The sequence below is a fragment of the Lepus europaeus genome, chromosome 15 (assembly GCF_033115175.1).
Source record: "Lepus europaeus isolate LE1 chromosome 15, mLepTim1.pri, whole genome shotgun sequence".
NCBI lineage: Eukaryota > Metazoa > Chordata > Mammalia > Lagomorpha > Leporidae > Lepus > Lepus europaeus.
Genome location: NC_084841.1, coordinates 53572230 through 53591095, shown reverse-complemented (window position 1 = coordinate 53591095; position 18866 = coordinate 53572230). Strand labels below are relative to the sequence as shown.

Sequence of the window (18866 nt, the reverse complement as noted above, 5' to 3'; positions counted from 1 at the left end):
AAATGTGCAAGAGAGAAACGCCAGATTACTCTCAGAGGATCTCCAATTAGACTTACAGCTGACTTCTCATCAGAAACCCTACAAGCCAGGAGAGAATGGCGAGATATAGCCCAGGTACTAAGAGAAAAAAACTGCCTGCCCAGAATATTATATCCTGCAAAGCTCTCATTTGTGAATGAAGGTGAAATAAAGACCTTTCACAGCAAACAGAAATTGAAAGAATTTGTCGCCACTCGTCCAGCCCTGCAAAAGATGCTTAAAGATGTCTTACATACAGAAACACAGAAACACGGTAACCAATATGAAAGAAGGTAAAGGAAGGAAACCTCACAGCAAAAGACCACAAGAATCTCAAACCAGATATTAGAAAATATCTTTGGCAAATGGCAGGGCAAAGTTACTCCTTCTCAATAGTCACATTGAATGTTAATGGCTTGAACTGTCCAGTTAAAAGACACCGATTGGCTGATTGGGTTAAGGAACAAAACCCATCTTTTTGCTGCTTACAAGAAACTCATCTTTCCAACAATGATCCATACAGACTGAAAGTGAAAGGCTGGAAAAAGATATACCATGCCAACAGAAATGAAAAAAGAGCGGGCGTAGCCATCTTAATATCGGACAACATAAACTTTACCACAAAAACTGTCAGGAGAGACAAAGAGGGGCACTATTTAATGATTAAGGGATCCATTCAACAGGAAGATATAACAATTATCAACGTATATGCACCTAATCACAGGGCACCAGCTTATTTAAAAGACTTGTTAAGGGACTTAAAGGGAGACTTAGACCCCAATACAATAGTACTGGGGGACTTCAATACTCCACTCTCAGAGATAGACAGATCAACAGGACAGAAGATCAACAAGGAGACAGCAGATTTAAATGACACTATAGCCCAAATGGATCTAACAGATATCTACAGAACATTTCCTCCTACATCTAAGGACTTTACATTCTTCTCAGCAGTATATGGAACCTTCTCTAGGATTGACCAATTACTAGGCCATAAAGCAAGTCTCAGCAAATTCAAAAGAATTAGAATCATACCATGCAGCTTCTCAGACCACAAAGGAATGAAATTGGAAATTAGCAACTCGGGAATCCCCAGAGCACGTGCAAACACATGGAGATTGAACAACATGCTCCTGAATGAACAATGGGTCATAGAAGAAATCAAAAGAGAAATCAAAAATTTTCTGGAAGTAAATGAGGATAACAGCACAACATACCAAAACCTATGGGATACAACAAAAGCAGTGTTAAGAGGAAAATTTATATCAATAGGTGCCTACATCAAGAAATTGGAGAGGCACCAAATAGATGAGCTTTCAAGTCATCTCAAGGATCTAGAAAATCTGCAGCAAACCAAACCCAAACCCAGTAGAAGAAGGGAAATAATTAAAATCAAAGAAGAAATCAACAGGATTGAATCCAAAAAAAATTACAAAAAATCAGCCAAACGAGGAGCTGGTTTTTTGAAAAAATAAACAAAATTGACACCCCATTGGCCCAACTAACTAAAAAAAGAAAAGACCCAAATCAATAGGATCAGAGATGAAAAAGGAAACATAACAACAGACACCACAGAAATAAAAAGAATCATCAGAGATTACTACAAGGACTTGTATGCCAGCAAACAGGGAAATCTATCAGAAATGGACAGATTCTTGGACACATACAACCTACCTAAATTGAGCCAGGAAGACAGAAAACCTAAACAGACCCATAACTGACACAGAAATTGAAACAGTAATAAAGACCCTCCCAACAAAGAAAAGCCCAGGACCAGATGGATTCACTGCTGAGTTCTACCAGACATTTAGAGAACTAACTCCAATTCTTCTCAAACTATTCAGAACAATCGAAAAAGAGGGAATCCTCCCAAATTCTTTCTATGAAGCCAGCATCACCTTAATTCCTAAGCCAGAAAAAGATGCAGCATTGAAAGAGAATTACAGACCAATATCCCTGATGAACATAGATGCAAAAATACTCAATAAAATTCTGGCCAATAGAATGCAACAACACATCAGAAAGATCATCCACCCAGACCAAGTGGGATTTATCTCTGGTATGCAAGGATGGTTCAACGTCCGCAAAACAATCAACGTAATACACTACATTAACAGACTGCAGAAGAAAAACCATATGATTCTCTCAATAGATGCAGAGAAAGTATTTGATAAAATACAACACCCTTTCATGATGAAAACTCTAAGCAAACTGGGTATGGAAGGAACATTCCTCAATACAATCAAAGCAATATATGAAAAACCCACGGCCAACATCCTATTGAATGGGGAAAAGTTGGAAGCATTTCCACTGAGATCTGGTACCAGACAGGGATGCCCACTCTCACCACTGCTGTTCAATATAGTTCTGGAAGTTTTAGCCAGAGCTATTAGGCAAGAAAAAGAAATTAAAGGGATACAAATCGAGAAGGAAGAACTCAAACTATCCCTCTTTGCAGATGATATGATTCTTTATTTAGGGGACCCAAAGAACTCTACTAAGAGACTGCTGGAACTCATCAAAGAGTTTGGCAAAGTAGCAGGATATAAAATCAATCCACAAAAATCAACAGCCTTTGTATACACAGGCAACGCCACGGCTGAGGAAGAACTTCTAAGATCAATCCCATTCACAATAGCTACAAAAACAATCAAATACCTTGGAATAAACTTAACCAAGGACGTTAAAGATCTCTACAATGAAAACTACAAAACCTTAAAGAAAGAAATAGAAGAGGATACCAAAAAATGGAGAAATCTTCCATGCTCATGGATTGGAAGAATCAATATCATCAAAATGTCTATTCTCCCAAAAGCAATTTATACATTCAATGCAATACCAATCAAGATACCGAAGACATTCTTCTCAGATCTGGAAAAAATAATGCTGAAATTCATATGGAGACACAGAAGACCTCGAATAGCCAAAGCAATCTTGTACAACAAAAACAAAGCCGGAGGCATCACAATACCAGATTTCAGGGCATACTACAGGGCAGTTGTTATCAAAACAGCATGGTACTGGTACAGAAACAGATGGATAGACCAATGGAACAGAATAGAAACACCAGAAATCAATCCAAACATCTACAGCCAACTTATATTTGATCAAAAATCCAAAACTAATCCCTGGAATAAGGACAGCCTATTCAATAAATGGTGCTGGGAAAATTGGATTTCCATGTGCAGAAGCTTGAAGCAAGACCCATACCTTTCACCTTACACAAAAATTCACTCAACGTGGATTAAAGACTTAAATCTATGACCCGAAACCATCAAATTATTAGAGAGCATTGGAGAAACCCTGCAAGATATAGGTACAGGCAAAGACTTCTTGGAAAAGACCCCAGGAGCACAGGCAGTCAAAACCAAAATTAACATTTGGGATTGCATCAAATTGAGAAGTTTCTGTACTTCAAAAGAAACAGTCAGGAAAGTGAAGAGGCAACCGACAGAATGGGAAAAAATATTTGCGAACTATACTACAGATAAAGGGTTGATAACCAGAATCTACAAAGAAATCAAGAAAATCCACAACAACAGAACAAACAACCCACTGAAGAGATGGGCCAAGGAACTCAATAGACATTTTTCAAAAGAGGAAATCCAAATGGCCAACAGACACATGAAAAAATGTTCAAGATCACTAGCAATCAGAGAAATGCAAATCAAAACCACAGTGAGGTTTCACCTCACCCCTGTGAGAATGGCTCACATCCAGAAATCTACCAACAATAGATGCTGGAGAGGATGTGGGGAAAAAGGGACACTTTCTGTCTCTGGCAACCACAGTGTGAGGAGTCACTGCTACCGTCATGTCCACGCACCTGCAGTGGATGATCGTGTGCAACTGCTCCAGCTTCCCTACCAAGAGGAAGAAGCAGAACACAGCATCGAACCAAAAAACCTGAAGGCCCACAACTCATTCTGCTACTTTTTTCCCTCTCCCCCACCTCTACTGCTCAAATAAATTAATTTTCTAATTAAGTAAGATGCAGACCACATGCACTGGAAGACCATGGGCGTGGAGCTGGCAGCTGACAGCAAGGGTGTCATGGTGGTCATGGAGCAGAGATCTGGTCAGCAAAAACCAGCCACCTCATACGTGTGAAATATCATCAACAAGAATGTGCGGGCCACCCTCAGCAGCATTCGGCACAGGATTCACAAGAACAAATACCACACTGATCTGCGCATGGCTGCCATCAGCAGAGCCAGAAGCCGGTGATGGTGAGAAGGAAGCACACCCACCCTACCTAGAACTCCTGAGCCTCCCAGCCCCAAAACAATAGTCAGACTTGTATCACCAAAGAAAATAAACAAAACAAAAAGGTTCCAAAAACTGATGAGAAAATTTTAAACCAAATCTCTAAAAGGAAGAATAAGGACAGACGTTGTGGTACAAAGGGTTAAGCAGCTACTTGATATGTTGACATCCCCTATCAGAGTGACTGGGATTGAATCCTAGCTGCTCCACTTCTGATTCAGTTTCCTACTAATGCATCCAGGCAGCAGCAAATGATGTGATGGCCCAAGTACTTGGGCCCTTGCCACCCACACAGGAGTCTCATAGAGTTCATAGCTCTTGGCTTCAGTCTGACCCAGTCTCAGCTATTGCAAGCATTTGGGCAATGAACAAGCAGAAGGAAGGTCTCCAGCTGTCTCTCTGTCACTCTCACCTTTCAAATAAATAAATCTTTAATAAAAGAAAAAGAAAAAATAGAGCTACTGAACTTCTGATACTCAGCACAGTCCAGGGGCAGACTTTTAACCCAGCTTAGACACCAATGAAGAGGTCCGCATCCCACATCACAGTAGCTAGGTTCAACACCTGGCTCCAGCTCGCCACTCCTGCTTCCTGCTAATGCAGACCCTGGGAGACAGCAATAACTGCTCAAGTTGGGTTCCTGCCACCCTAGAGGAGACCTGGATTGAGTTCCAGGCTCTTATCCTGGCCACTGCTGGTATTTGGGAGTGAACCAGATGTAAATGCTTGTTTTCCCTCTCCTCCACCTCCACTGCTCAAATAAATTAATTTTCTAATTAAAGTAAGATGCAGACCACATAAAAAATTTCCTCTAAGCTTTAGTTTCCTCATGTTTTGAAACAATAATTACAGTCTTCACATGGGCATACTTTGTGGATTAAATAAGGTAAAGCACGAAAATATACTGATATATAAAATTTGGCAAATGATACTGTACACCAAAAATGTCTGCCTTTATCTTTCAATACTAGTCAACAGCTAGTATTTAAAACAAGCTATTAAAGCACCAATTTTAAAGATAAGAAACAGGGCTGGCATCTTGGAGTAGCAGGTAATGCCACTGCCTGTGACATCTGCATCCCATACAAGTGCCAATTCATGTCCTGGCTGTTCCACTTCCAATCCAGCTCCCTACTAATTGCCTGGGAAAAGCTGAAGATAACCCAAGTATTTGGGCCTCTGACACGTTGGAAGCTCCTGGCTCCTGGCTTTAGCCTAGCCCAGGGTTGGCTATTTGCGGACATCTGTGGAGCAAACCAGTGGATGACAGATCTCTGTCTCTCCTTCTCTGTTACTCTGATTCTCAAAATAAATAAATCTTATTTTTTAAAGATTTATTTACTTATTTGAGAAGCAGAGTTACAGAGAGAGATAGAGAAAGAGAGAGAGGGAAAAGACAGAGGTCGTCTATCTGCTGGTTCACTCCCCAAATGACTGCAACAGCCGGAACTGGTTCTACTGCTTTCCCAGGCACAGCAGCGAGCTGGATCAGAAGAGGAGCAGCGCGGACACAAACTGGCACCCATATGGGATGCTGATGCCGAAGGCAGACTTAACCTATCATGTCAGAGTGCCAGCCCATAATCCTTTTTTTAAAAAAGAGAGAAAACACATGTCCATTTCTCTCAACTTGCTTTCTATAAAAAACCACCTTTAAAATAATTTTTAAACTTACATATTTATTTTTAAGAGACAGTTTATCACAAGTTAGGAACCACAAGTATTTATAGTTATAGTATCATCTAGACTAGGAGATGTGGGTTTAGGTAACTGTAAACCTCATGGAAAGTTCTCATTCTGCAAATGTTACTATGGCAACCTGCTGCCATCTGGTGGCAGTGTACCTATTAATAATAAATTGAGACTAGTCCAGAGGGAGTAAAAAATGTAACCTTTAAAATTTACAAATAAAAGAGAATCCATATTTAAATATCATGCACTCAACAAAATGGAGAGATAAAAATTAACCTAGATGAGGGAGAGGGCATTTAAACTAGTGGCTCTGACACCAACGCATCACAGTGTCTAGGTTTCATTTCTGGCTCCAACTCCTCACTCCTGCTTCCTGCAGGATGGTTTGAGCAGTTGGGTTCCTGCCATCCACATGGGAGACCTGGATTGCATTCCCAGGCCTGCGTCTTTGGACTGTGTCCCAGCCTCAACCATTTTTGGCATTTGCAGAGTGAAACACCAGATGGGAGCTCTATTTCTCTCTCTTCCTCTCAGAAAAGTAAATAACCTAGATGACAATAAGGACAAACACTACAACATTAGAAATCATTTGGCATAATAATACTACACCATTCCAAAGAAAGAAAGAAACTTGAGATCAAATTCTATATTTTTAAAAAATATTATCTTCCCTTACCTTCCAAGAAAATCACAACAAGAATGAAAAGGTTAAAACAAAAGATTACAAAGGACTGCTAAACTTTTCAAACACCTTTGCCCAATATTATCTCGTCCTCTTCACACGTTCAATACTGGGGTAATCCCTATGCTAGAGAAATGTTCTAGTCTGCAGTCAGGGGAAAATGTTCTCATGTGACTGTACAGGTTTTACTTGCATAGAACCACCTTGTCCCCTCTCCGTTAAAAATGCATGTTTTCATTGGTTATAAGCAAACCCCTCGGTACACATTTTAAGCATTATCAAACCTGCTGGAACTACGAGATCTTCTTGATGCATTGTAACTTCGGGGTGGTGTTCTGGATTTTTTATCCTTCTTTCTTTTTTCATCTATCTCTTTGGATCTGTCCTTTTCTCGTTCCTTTTCTTTGTCCTGTTCTTTTTCCTTCTCTTTGTCTCGTTCCTTTTCATCTTTGTCCCGCTCTCTCTCTCTGTCCTTTTCCTTGTCTTTTTCCCGGTCCTTTTCCCGGTCTTTGTCCCGGTCTTTCTCTTTGTTTTTACCCCGCTCCTTTTCTTTTTCACGTTCCTTTTCCCTCTCTCTCTCTTTTTCCCTTTCCTTTTCTCTATCTTTCTCTTTCACTCTTTCCTTTTCCTTGATCTTTTCTCGTGTATCTTTTCTCTTGTCCCTTTAAAAACAAAGAAAAATTAATTAATCAATTGATAACTAAAGCAATTCTTCCCCACCCAAGCAGGACCTCCCTCTCTTTCCTTAACAATTATCAACACTAAATCATTTATAATGGCTATAAACATAACATACAGATTTCTATACAACTCAGGTGTACACAAAGCTGCTATATGAAGCAATTACCAGGCTGAGTGGAGAAGTTTGGAAACCTCATGAGTCATACTGACCATCAGATTCAAATCAATGGCAACCAATATTAATCCTAGATTATTAAAACAATCAGAAAAAAAGTTTTATTTCTCTCATTTAAAACCTAAGCCACAACAGATTTTTAACAAATGAAGCCAATCAAAATGTTTATCTTAATTTCCCCGAAAACGCACCGTGAACGTGAACGACTCCTTGATTTCCGTCGTTCTCTTGATTTAGAACGTTTTTTATGTGGGCTCTTAGATCTGCGTCTGTCTTTCTGTCGTGAACGTGATCTATTATGGGATCTACTCCTAAAGAAAAAAAAATTGTTAGAATATCAAAACCTAGTCTTAAAATTTTTAATTTTTTAAAACTGAAGATGTCTTTCAAATGTGAAAATTTTAAAATCTACCCACAAGTATTTATCAACTTCTATAAATTTCCCATTTGTGCTTTAGATGACCAGAAACAAGTTTATTTATTTGGAATATTACCAGATGTTTCTCCATCTAGAAGGCAGAAAATAGAAATAGGATTTAAAAGCTACCTTCTACACCAGACCTACATTATTTCAGGTGTGGCTTTCTTTTGCTGCAATTAATGAAATGCTTCAAATTAGTACAGACGGTTTCCCCCACAGTCCAGGTTTTCATACCATAAATTGTCTTTAACTCTTGACTCACAAGTCATTTGGCTATAATTCATCTTAGTTTTATGATTCAATAGTTTCTATAAATGGTTATGTTAATCTGTCCTTACAAATATATTAAGAACATATAAGCACAGTATAATGACAGTGCTAGCTCCATAGGAAAATAAATATCATTACTCATGAGTTAAAACCAGATAAAATCAAAGATTAGGTTGCAAACTGACATTGTTGCTGTACCTACAAACCCATCTACTAAAGAAATCTTTATTAGAATTAGCATTACAGCACAGCATGTTAAGCTGCCTTGCAATGCTGGCATTCCACACTGGAGTGCAGGCTGGAGTCCCCCAACTGCTCTGCTTCCCATCCAACTTCCTAGCGATGTGCCTGGGAGAGCAGCCCAAGTGCCTGAGCTCCTATCATCCATGTGGCACCCACATGGATCTCGTGGTTCCCGTCTTTGGCCTGGCCAAGCCCTAGCCATCGAGGGCATTTGGGAATGAATCAGAGGATGGAACAAAAATTCTCTCTCTCTGCCTCTCCTTCTTCTGTTTCTCTGCCTTTAAAATCTTTTTTTTTAAAAAAAGAAGTCATTACTAGAACTCTTGCAGGAAAAGTAATTAATATAATTTTGACTGAGCCCCCTCACCCTCTGAAATATTTGCTTTGGTAATGTTATCCTCTTTATAATGAACTATCTTATGCACTACTTTTTTAAATAGAACAAAACATGCAGCCAGCATTGTGGTTTGTATAAAGTTAAGCTGCTGCTCACAATGCCAGCATCACAAATGGGCAGTGGTTAGAGTCCCAGCTGCTCCACTTCCGATCTAGCTCCCTGCTAATGGCCTGGGAAAGCAGCAGCACATGGCCCAAGTGCTTGGAGTCCTGCCACCCATGTGGGAGACCCAGAAGAAGCTCCTGGCTTTGGCCTGGTCTAGCCCTGGCCATTGCGGCCACTTGGGGAGAGAAGCAGCAAATGGAAGATTCTGCTCTCTGTTCCTCCCTCGCTGTAGCTCTGCCTTTCAAATAAATAAATCTTAAGGAAAAAATAATAAATATAAAATAAAATGTGTGGGGTGGTGCTGTGGCACAGCAGGTAAAGCCACTGCCTGCAGTGCCAGCATCCCTTATGGGCATCTGTTCGAGTCCTGGCTGCTCCACTTCTGATCCAGCTCCCTGCTGTGGCCTGGGAAAGCAGTAGAAGATGACCCAAGTCCTTGGGCCCCTGCACCCGCGTGGGAGACCTGGAAGAAGCTCCTGGCTCCTGGCTTTGGATAGGCGCAGCTCTAGCTGCTTCGGCCAATTGGGGAGTGAACCAGAAGACGGAAGACCTCTCCCTCCCTCCATTCTTCCCTCCTTCCCTCCCTCCCTCCCTTTCTCTCTCCCTCCCTTCTCTCTCTCTCTCTGCTTCTCCTTCTCTGTGTAAAACTTTCAAATAAATAAATAAATCTTAAAAAAAAAAAAAAATCACACACCTACCTCTCTCCCTAGTGCTGTCATAAGGATTAAATCCGATAATGTATGTAAAGCTGCCAAGCACTGACACAAAGTAAATGCTTATTAATTCTTCACTCTCATTATCATCATCATTTAAAATTAACCAACTCTGTATTTTTATTTATTCCAAAAAGGTAATGAACTTGGGCCAGCGCAGTAGCGCAGTAGGTTAATCCTCCACCTATGGCGCCGGCATCCCATATGGGCGCCAGTTCTAGTCCTGGCTGTTACTCTTCTTATCCAGTTCTCTGCTGTGGCCTGGGAAAGCAGTGGAGGATGGCCCAAGTCCTTGGGACCCTGCACTCGTGTGGGAGACAGGAGGAGGCTCCTGGCTCCTTCCTGGCTTCGGATCAGCGCAGCTCTGACTGTTGCGGTCATTTGGGGAGTGGACCAGCAGATGGAAGACCTTTCTCTCTGTCTCTCCTTCTCACTGCCTGTAACTCTGCCTCTCAGATAAATGAATAAAAATCTTAAAAAAAAAAAAAAAAGAGGTAATGAACTGCCACAAGTATGCTTTATGTATCTAAAACTCATCCTAATATTTTAATGTTAGAAAAATCTATAAAATAATATACAGTTAAATGACTGCTCGTGGTAGAAGACCAAAATTATCTTTAATCTTCAATGATGAAATTTTATTTTAGACATATTTTTCAGTTAATCAAACTTTGGTTTCCAACAGCTAATTTTCAGCTGAACTACTGATCTGGTATACAGCTTTAAAAATAACACACTTCAGCTGGTGCCGTGGCTCAATAGGCTAATCCTCCGCCTGCGGCGCCGGCACACCGGGTTCTAGTCCCAGTTGGAGTGCCGGATTCTGTCCCAGTTGCTCCTCTTCCAGTCCAGCTCTCTGCTGTGGCCCGGGAAGGCAGTGGAGGATGGCCCAGGCACTTGGGCCCTGCACCCGCATGGGAGACCAGGAGGAAGCACCCGGCTCCTGGCTTCGGATCGGCACAGCGCACCGGCCATAGCAGCCATTTTGGGGGTGAACCAACGGAAGGAAAACCTTTCTATCTCTCTAACTCTGTCAAAAAAAAAAAAAAAAAAAAAAAAACCACACACACACACACTTCAGGGTTGACATTGTGGCATACTAGGTAAAGCCACACCTGTGATGCCAGCATCTTCAGACACTGGTTCGTATCCCAGCTGCTCCACTTCTGATCCAGCTCCCTAATGGTCTTTGAAAAGCAGTGGGCCAGCACCGTGGCTCACTTGGCTAATCCTCCGCCTGTGGCACCGGCACCCCGGGTTCTAGTCCCGGTTGGGGCGCCAAGTACTAGTCCCGGTGCTCCTCTTCCAGTCCAGCTCTCTGCTGTGGCCTGAGAGGGCAGCAGAGGATGGCCCAAGTGCTTGGGTCCCTGCACCTGCATGGGAGACCAAGAGGGGGCACCTGGCTCCTGGCTTCAGATTGGCGCAGCGCCCGCCGTGGCAGCCATTAGGGGAGTAAACCAGCGGAGGGAGGACCTTTCTCTCTGTCTCTCTCTCACTGTCTAAAACTCTCTGTATCTCTCTAACTCTGCCTGTTAAAAAAAAAAAAAAAAAAAAAAGAAAGAAAAGCAGTGGAAGATGGCCCAAGTGCCTGCACCCCTACTACCCACATGGGAGATCTGGAGGAAGCTCCAGGCTCTTGGCCTGGCCCAGAGCTGGCCACTCCAGCCATCTAGGATTCCATCAGTGGATAGAAGACCTCTCCCTGTCTTCCTTTTACTCTTTCAAAATAAATAAATCTTTAAACACACACACACACACACACATACGTCTTCATACCACATGTTTCATGCAAGAAGATAATTCATAGTCTGGTGAACTCTTTGTTACTAAGAACCTCAGACACAAAGGTCAAGTAGCTGGTGTTATAGTAAACTACAAGAACATTTTAGTCTACTTACAGATATTACAAGGAGCAATCTTTAAAAAAAAAAAAAAAAGGATTAGATTTATTTTGAAAGTCTCAAGTTACTGAGAGACAAAGACATCTTCCGTCCACTGGTTCAATCACTAGATAGTCACAATGACCAGGTCTGGGTCAGACTGACTGAAGTCAAGCTTTGAAAAGAGCCTTGGCTTCTATGAACTTAATAAGAAATGTTAGTATAAGATTTCTGTTCTAACTAGAACCTTGCTAAACATATAATATTTTGTTTTCCTTAAGTATTTTTCAACCTTAAGTAAGCAAAGAATTTTTTAAATAAATTAAGCACAGCAATTATAAATAACAAAAAGCATTGATCCTTTTCTTACCACCTTACCCTGCAGCTCCTGAGTGCAAAAAGTCACTGCCCAAGAGTGCTTACTGAATTTTGACATTAAATATTTCCTCATCTCTGTCTTATGCACCCACTAGCTGTCTGATTAAGAATTAATCAAAAATAGATCTAATCTGGCTAAAGATCTATCTTTAACACTTTTTATGTTTAATAATTTGCAAAATCATAGTTTTAAATAAAACTGTAAATAGCAACTTACCATCATGCTGCATCAAAGTTCACTTGTAAATCAGTTGCTTTCCATTAAAATATTATAAAATGTCTTAATAGTTCCTATGCTGGTCTGTAAAGATCACTTAACTTAAAAATATAACAATTATAGTACTACCCACCTTTTCTAACATCATCTCTATGAATAAAACCAAGTAGCAAAATTTTGACAAAGTGAAAATATATCTCCCAAGTCCTAGGCAAGGTCACAGGGACAGGAAATCTCTTCCTGTCTCACCCTAAGAGAAACGAATAGGGAAAGCAGAAGGAGAGTTTGGGGATCGGATACCATAGCTCATTATCTGTTTTTTAATTGACACAGAAGAACTATACATATTTTTAAGTATTGCACTAATTCAATACAATATATGCATACCATATGAAATGATCAAGTCAGGGTAATTAACATTTCCATCTTAAACATTTACCATTTCTTTAGTTAGGAACCTTCTGAATCTCTTCTGGTTCTTTATAAAATACATAATAATTTGTTGTGAACTAGTCAGTCTACTGTGCTGCAGAACAATAGAACGTACTCCCCAATCTAACTGTACAGTATTAGTCACTGTCCAACCTCCGTCTTCTACCTTCCCAGCCTCTAGTTAGCAGAATTCTACCCTCCAATCCTGTGAAATCAAATTTTTTAGATTCCCCATTAATGAGAAGCAGTATTTATCTTTCTGTGACTAGGGAAGCATAGCTTTAGAAGCATCTGAAAATTCTAAAGAACGTGGGCTCCTACAACCTACGCTCCTCTAAGTCTAGTGAGCAAGACCTGCGGACAACAACTCCGACCAGCAGAGGAGGGAAAGCCAAAAAAAGGCCTGTCCCCCCTCCCTGTGTCCTGGAGCATGGGGTGTTCTCCTAGGTCAAGATCTTTAAGTAAAATGTTTTTATAACCTCCTTTAAAAAGAACTATTGCCCTTTTGTATTTAAGAACTTAATCAAGGCTAAATGGATTTCTATAAGCAAGTTTAATGGTAGAATATGCTGACCAAAAAAATACATATACATACCAAGAGCTAGTCATTGCAAATGCTACATAGATAGATCTACATGAGACTTCCATGAGTAAGAACAGTAATTTTAATTTAGACTGAAAAACCCTCCCTCTCAACCCTGTAAGGAGAAAATATTCAAATATATAGTACTTAAAAACAAAGACCTTAGTTAGCTAAATTATGAAAATTTACCATAATTTCAAAAAGCAGATAAAACTTCCCATAGATTGTCATCAAGCAAAAATTGATGTTAATCACCATCAAGTTTTAGTTTGTTTCAGCCTTGGACCCTAGTAATATCTTAAAATCACAATTAAGATTCAATTCATTGGTCTTTCTTCCAACAAGTTACCACTTTTCAGTTCAACTGTATGTTTCTTCAACCTCTTTTACTCTCATGCCAAGCCATCCGCATACGGAAGTGTCCAGTCTCACACCACTGCTGCTTCTGGAAGTCTGCTTTCATTCAAGACTGACTTCTACTACACTGCCTATTTCCTATACACCAGCTTCCTTCACCACTTGGCTCTGAACTTGCCTTACTATATGAGCTCAGATAGAGAGATAGTAAAACCATATTCCAAAGGAGATTTTGCAAATCAAGAATAATGGAGAAGTATACACTAGTAAATAGCTAGAAGTACAGCTCACCAGACTTGAAGAAAAGCATCCTATTTTCCTATCTCCTTTGATTCTCCTTCATTATCACAGGAAAACAAACTTGAGCTTGGGGGTGATACTCAACATACAAACTGCACATTTGTTCCTTCCTTCTTGCCCTCCCCTGAAACCCACTTCTTTATCTAACATCCTTACAACATTCACACATGTATGCCCACATTACTTTTCCTCTCTTTTCTTGACACATAAACGTGTATGTACATGCAACATGCAATTAAGATCCACTGTATACATTTTAACATTTCATTTCCAATCAAGATCATGTTCCAAGTTTACTTTTTGAGTTTCCCCTTGAGCCAAATGCAAAGCAGTGACAGACAAAATAAGAGGAAATTAAAATGACAAAGCTATGACAAATCAAGACAGAAACAGTTTAAACACAGCACAATAGGTGGATCTGAAGCTGCAAGTTAACTCCTGTGTTTCAGGTCCAAAAGTGGGCAGAGGAGGCTCCCATCACCAGAAGTGTACCAAGACTCAAGTGCTCCATTTGACACATTGTACTGGAGACAGGGAATTGCTTGCAACCAAGATCTGGGGTGGTGTTCCCCAGGCCTGGACTACACTGGGAAAAAACAAAGCTGCAACTTAAGCAATATTTTCAGTTTCGCCACTAAGTTTCCTGTCCTCAATTTGAATAAAAAGTTTGTCACTTCTGTATAAAAACTAGTTTACTCTTAGAAAAACCAAGAATAGACCATCTTTACCTAGAAAACTTCTAAAATTGATAATTAGTTGAAATATTAAGAATTAAATATGAATTAGACAAAATTTAACTACATTATAACTAGAGTAATATTTACTGGAAACCACACTTCCAGGTGAATGCTACTGAAATTTCTAAACTGTTATTTTGACAAAAATTCATAAAATGTTTATTATTTTAAATATAAAAACTGAGAACAATATAAAATATGAGAGTCGGAATTCTCACCTGTGTTTTGACTGTGATCTTTTCCTTCTAGAATGGGATTTTGAGCTAGACCTGGATTTTGAGCGAGTGTGGGAACGAGATCGACCGCCTTTTCTTTCATTGCTCTTTCCAGACTCTGGGAGGAAAAAACCACTTTGCAGTGTAAGCTCAGAACAATTAAAGATCCCAGTTAATAATTAGGCACAAGTGGAATGTACCACATATAGTGCAAGGGGCCTACTCTCTGTACATCCTCCTCCTGTGCAATTATCCTTCAGAAACATCCAAGAAAGTCATTGCAAAAACTCGTTGAGTGCAGCCACCCTGCAGCAGTACATATAAACCAGATAATTATAAACAGGTGTTCGTAATATTTTGTTGCTGCCATAACGTACGATTATAACATGTCTGTAATTCCTATGACAGTGATTTCAAGTCTCCATTATTTTCCTAGAATTGAAGCTTAAATTCTGAATGCTAATTTAGAAAATCTGCTCAAATGTAAACTGCCTAAACATTTTTAGATTGGATATTAAACTTATTTTAGCAACACAAAACTGAGAATTAGTGTTCTTCTCTAATTGCTAAAACAGAGTATCTGTATTTTATCTAAATCATGGGCTCTCATCTGATTTTAAAATTAAAATTTGGAGAGTAAACCTGCTTAACTATAACATTTTAAATATATTTACTTGTTTCCAGCTTCAGAGTAACATACTTTGCTTGTAACAAATCAGTTTTGAATACTTAGTTTTCAATTAATATATAAAGAGCTGATTAATTCAGGCTAATGCGTCTCAGTTGAGAATCCTGGAAAGTCAAGATTGGTGCTAAGTTGTACTCTGACATGAGTAGGCCACTCATTATTTGAGTCTCAGTCTTCTTCTATGTAAAATAAAGGGACTGAACAAAATAATTTCTAAAATCCCTTCCAGTCCTAAAATTCTATGATCTTTAAACTATGATCTATATAACAACACTATGGCCTTACCTGGTTCAATAGCTGCTGAGATAAATGACTGAGCCTCTCGTACCCGCTTCATTACTTCTTCTAACTCCTTAGCTGCAGCCTGAGGTGTCATCTCAGGGGGTTTTACTATTGCATTGTTGGAGTGATTTATTCTAAATTAAAAATATTAGCATATCACAAATACACACCATAGTTTACAAGACATGAAATAATTAAATGCTCATATGATACTTATAAATCTGAGGACATCTCAAAAGCATAGTAAGAACGATATAGCAAAGTAATGGTCAAAAACAACCTCAAAACCATGAGTAAACCCTTAGCCCTCACCTGCCATTATCTCTTGCTAACAAAGTCAAATCAAAGAAAAAGAAAAGCTGAACCCTGGCTGATCTCTTCAACAACTCAAATAGGCTCGAGGAAGTGTCTTCCCACCTGGCTCAGAATTATAATGAATTAATATGTTGATACCAATGAAGCAATTTTATTCTTAATTTAAAAAATTAAGATGTTGATACCAATGAATAATTTGTTGATAATCTGGGCCCTCTGGGAGGATGAAGGGAAAGCTATATATCATGTGCACCATTTCTATTAATGCTGAACTTTGGCTGACTCAAACACACCTTCAAACCTGAGAGCCTTCTGACAAAACTCTTTGCCTAATACAAGCAGCTTTTCTAACGCACATAATTCAATGTGCCTCACTTCACCCCTTCCATATTGAGAAGACAGACACTCATTAAGAACAGTTATTTCTTCTATAATAGCAAATCTTGATCAAACTGTGAAACTGAGGGAATCATCTACAGAGTTCAGACAAAACTGTGCCTCAATAATCACAGGAAACAGAATTTCTAGTCTTGAATTTCTAAAAAGTTATTTTTTTACAACCAAGGATAGGAACAATCCTAAAAGTAAAAATAATTGGTTTAAAACACTTCTAGATACTTAATATTTTTTTCTGCAATTCTGAATTTACCAACGTTCTTATTACTAGAAATACTATAGTTCAAACCACATGAGAAGTTACCCCATTAGTCTAGTCATAATACAAAATCAACTTGATTTTGCTATAACTTATAGAAAGAGACACAAGTGTTAGGTAGAGTATATAAACAACAACAACACTGGATTGGACCTTAGAAATAGAAAATTAAGAAAATAAGATAAATGTCTTCAAATATAACTTCAGGAATTTAAAGGCTAAAATGGTAATTATCTCATGTATTTCATTTATACTTAACACAAAGTCTTCCTTTCCACACATTGCCAATTACTAGTAAAAAGAAAAAAAAAGGCCTTCATTACATCAAAGATATTTTAAATTTGTTTCAAAATCATTAAAATTTCTTTGTTTAAGATTTCTTACTTCAGTGGCCTGTCTCCAAACATAACTCCATTAAAAGCAAGGGCCCTTGGTACAGAATTTTGGTCTGCAAATTCCACAAAAGCAAACCGAGTTGGCTGAGTCTCATCACCTGCCATCCGTACAAACTTTACTTCTCCGACTTGTTTAAAAAATTCAAGTAGTTGATCAGCTGTGGTTGTCTAAAGAAACAAAGTGACACTTTAATAAAGTACACACTTCTAAAAAATCAGGTAAATGTTTATCAAGTGACAGAGTTTCTTAGACGGTCCCTCAATTGCTCATTAGTTACCTGGGAATTCAAATTTCCAACATAGACTGTTCTCCTAATTTCATCAATTTTGGAAGGATCCACATTTCCCATGAGTGGCGGCTGTGGTATCTCTCCAAGTGTCGCAATGTTGGGGTCTAGTGCTGCTGCTGGTATAGCTCCCAAACTACTAAGTGACACACCAAGCTATAACAAAAAAAAAAGAAAGAAAGAAAGAAAAACACACATAACAGGGCAGATATTTTCTATTAGTATTCAAAATTACCATTCTCCAATCTTAGCAAGAATTCAATCAATCCAACAAAAATGAGAAGAGCCTTATAGACTCCTAACTTTAGCACACTTATATTTTTGAATTTTAAGATAGTGAAGTCACATTAGTTTTGAATCCAAATAGATTTATATATATATATATTTTTTAAAGATTTTATTTATTTCAAAGGTAGAGTTACAGAGAGAGAGGGAGGGAGAGACAGAGAGAAGGGTCTTCCATCTGCTGGTTCACTCCCCAAATGGGCACAACGGCCAGAGCTGTGCTGATCCGAAGCCAGGAGCCAGGAGCTTCTTCTGGGTCTCCCACATAGGTGCAGGAACTCAAGGACTTGGGGTGTCTTCCACTGCTTTCCCAGGTGCATTAGCAGGGAGGTGGATCACAAGTGGAGCAGCCGGGAGCCGGAACTGTGGTACAGTGGGTAAAACCACCGCCAGCAATGCTGGCATCCTGTATGGGTGCCAGTTCAAGTCCTGGCTGCTCCATTTCTGATCCAGCTCTCTGCTTTGGCCTGGGAAAACAGTACAAGATGGGCCAAGTCCTTGGGCCCCTACACCCACGTGGGAGACCCAGAAGAAGCTCCTGGCTCCTGGCTTAGGATTGGCGCAGCTCCAGATGTTGCAGGTAATTAGGGAGTGAGCCAGGGGATGGAAGATTCCTCCCCACCCCCCTCTGCCTCTCTGTAACTCTGAATTTCAAATAAATAAATAGGGGCCAGCACCGTGACATAATAAGTTAATCCTTCACCTGCGGCACCGGCATCTCATATGGACGCCAGTTCTAGTCCCGGCTGCTCCTCTTCCCATCCAGCTCTCTGCTGTGGCCTGGGAAAGCAGTGGATGATGGCCCAAGTGCTTGAGCCCCTGTACCTGCATGGGAGACCAGGAGGAGGCACCTGGCTCCTGGCTTCGGATCAGCACAGCTCCAACCACTGCAGCCATTTGGGGAGTGAACCAATGGAAGAAAGACCTTTCTGTCTCTCCCTCTCATTGTGGCTCTACCTCTCAAAAAAAATAAAATAAAAAATCAAATAAATAAATAAATCTTAAAAAAGAAAAAATGGAGCAGCCAGGACTTGAACTGGTGTCCTAATGGGATGCTGGCTCTGTATGCAGCAGCTTTACCTGCTGACGTCACAGTGCTGGCCCTAAGATTCATATTTTGCAACTGAGTATTTCATGAATGTTTAAACTTGACACTAAACATGGACAATTGAGTCTCGTTGTATCATCGTATGTTAG

The 18866-nt window shown here is 39.7% G+C and overlaps 1 protein-coding gene and 1 pseudogene across 5 annotated transcripts in view; one reads left to right on the top strand and one right to left on the bottom strand.

The window, feature by feature from the left end:
- Window positions 1-18866, bottom strand: part of SREK1 (splicing regulatory glutamic acid and lysine rich protein 1) — a 57748-nt gene that overhangs the window by 20193 nt on the left and 18689 nt on the right. For all 5 annotated transcript variants that reach the window (XM_062212144.1, XM_062212143.1, XM_062212142.1 and 2 more), the window contains 6 exons: window positions 17376-17540; window positions 17087-17265; window positions 15736-15866; window positions 14766-14880; window positions 7706-7825; window positions 6943-7320 (listed from right to left, as the gene is read on the bottom strand). In XM_062212144.1, coding sequence (XP_062068128.1) covers window positions 6943-7320; window positions 7706-7825; window positions 14766-14880; window positions 15736-15866; window positions 17087-17265; window positions 17376-17540 — 1088 coding nt within the window. The remainder of the gene's footprint in view (window positions 1-6942; window positions 7321-7705; window positions 7826-14765; window positions 14881-15735; window positions 15867-17086; window positions 17266-17375; window positions 17541-18866) is intronic.
- On the top strand, window positions 3833-4286 carry LOC133774446 (large ribosomal subunit protein eL28-like; annotated as a pseudogene).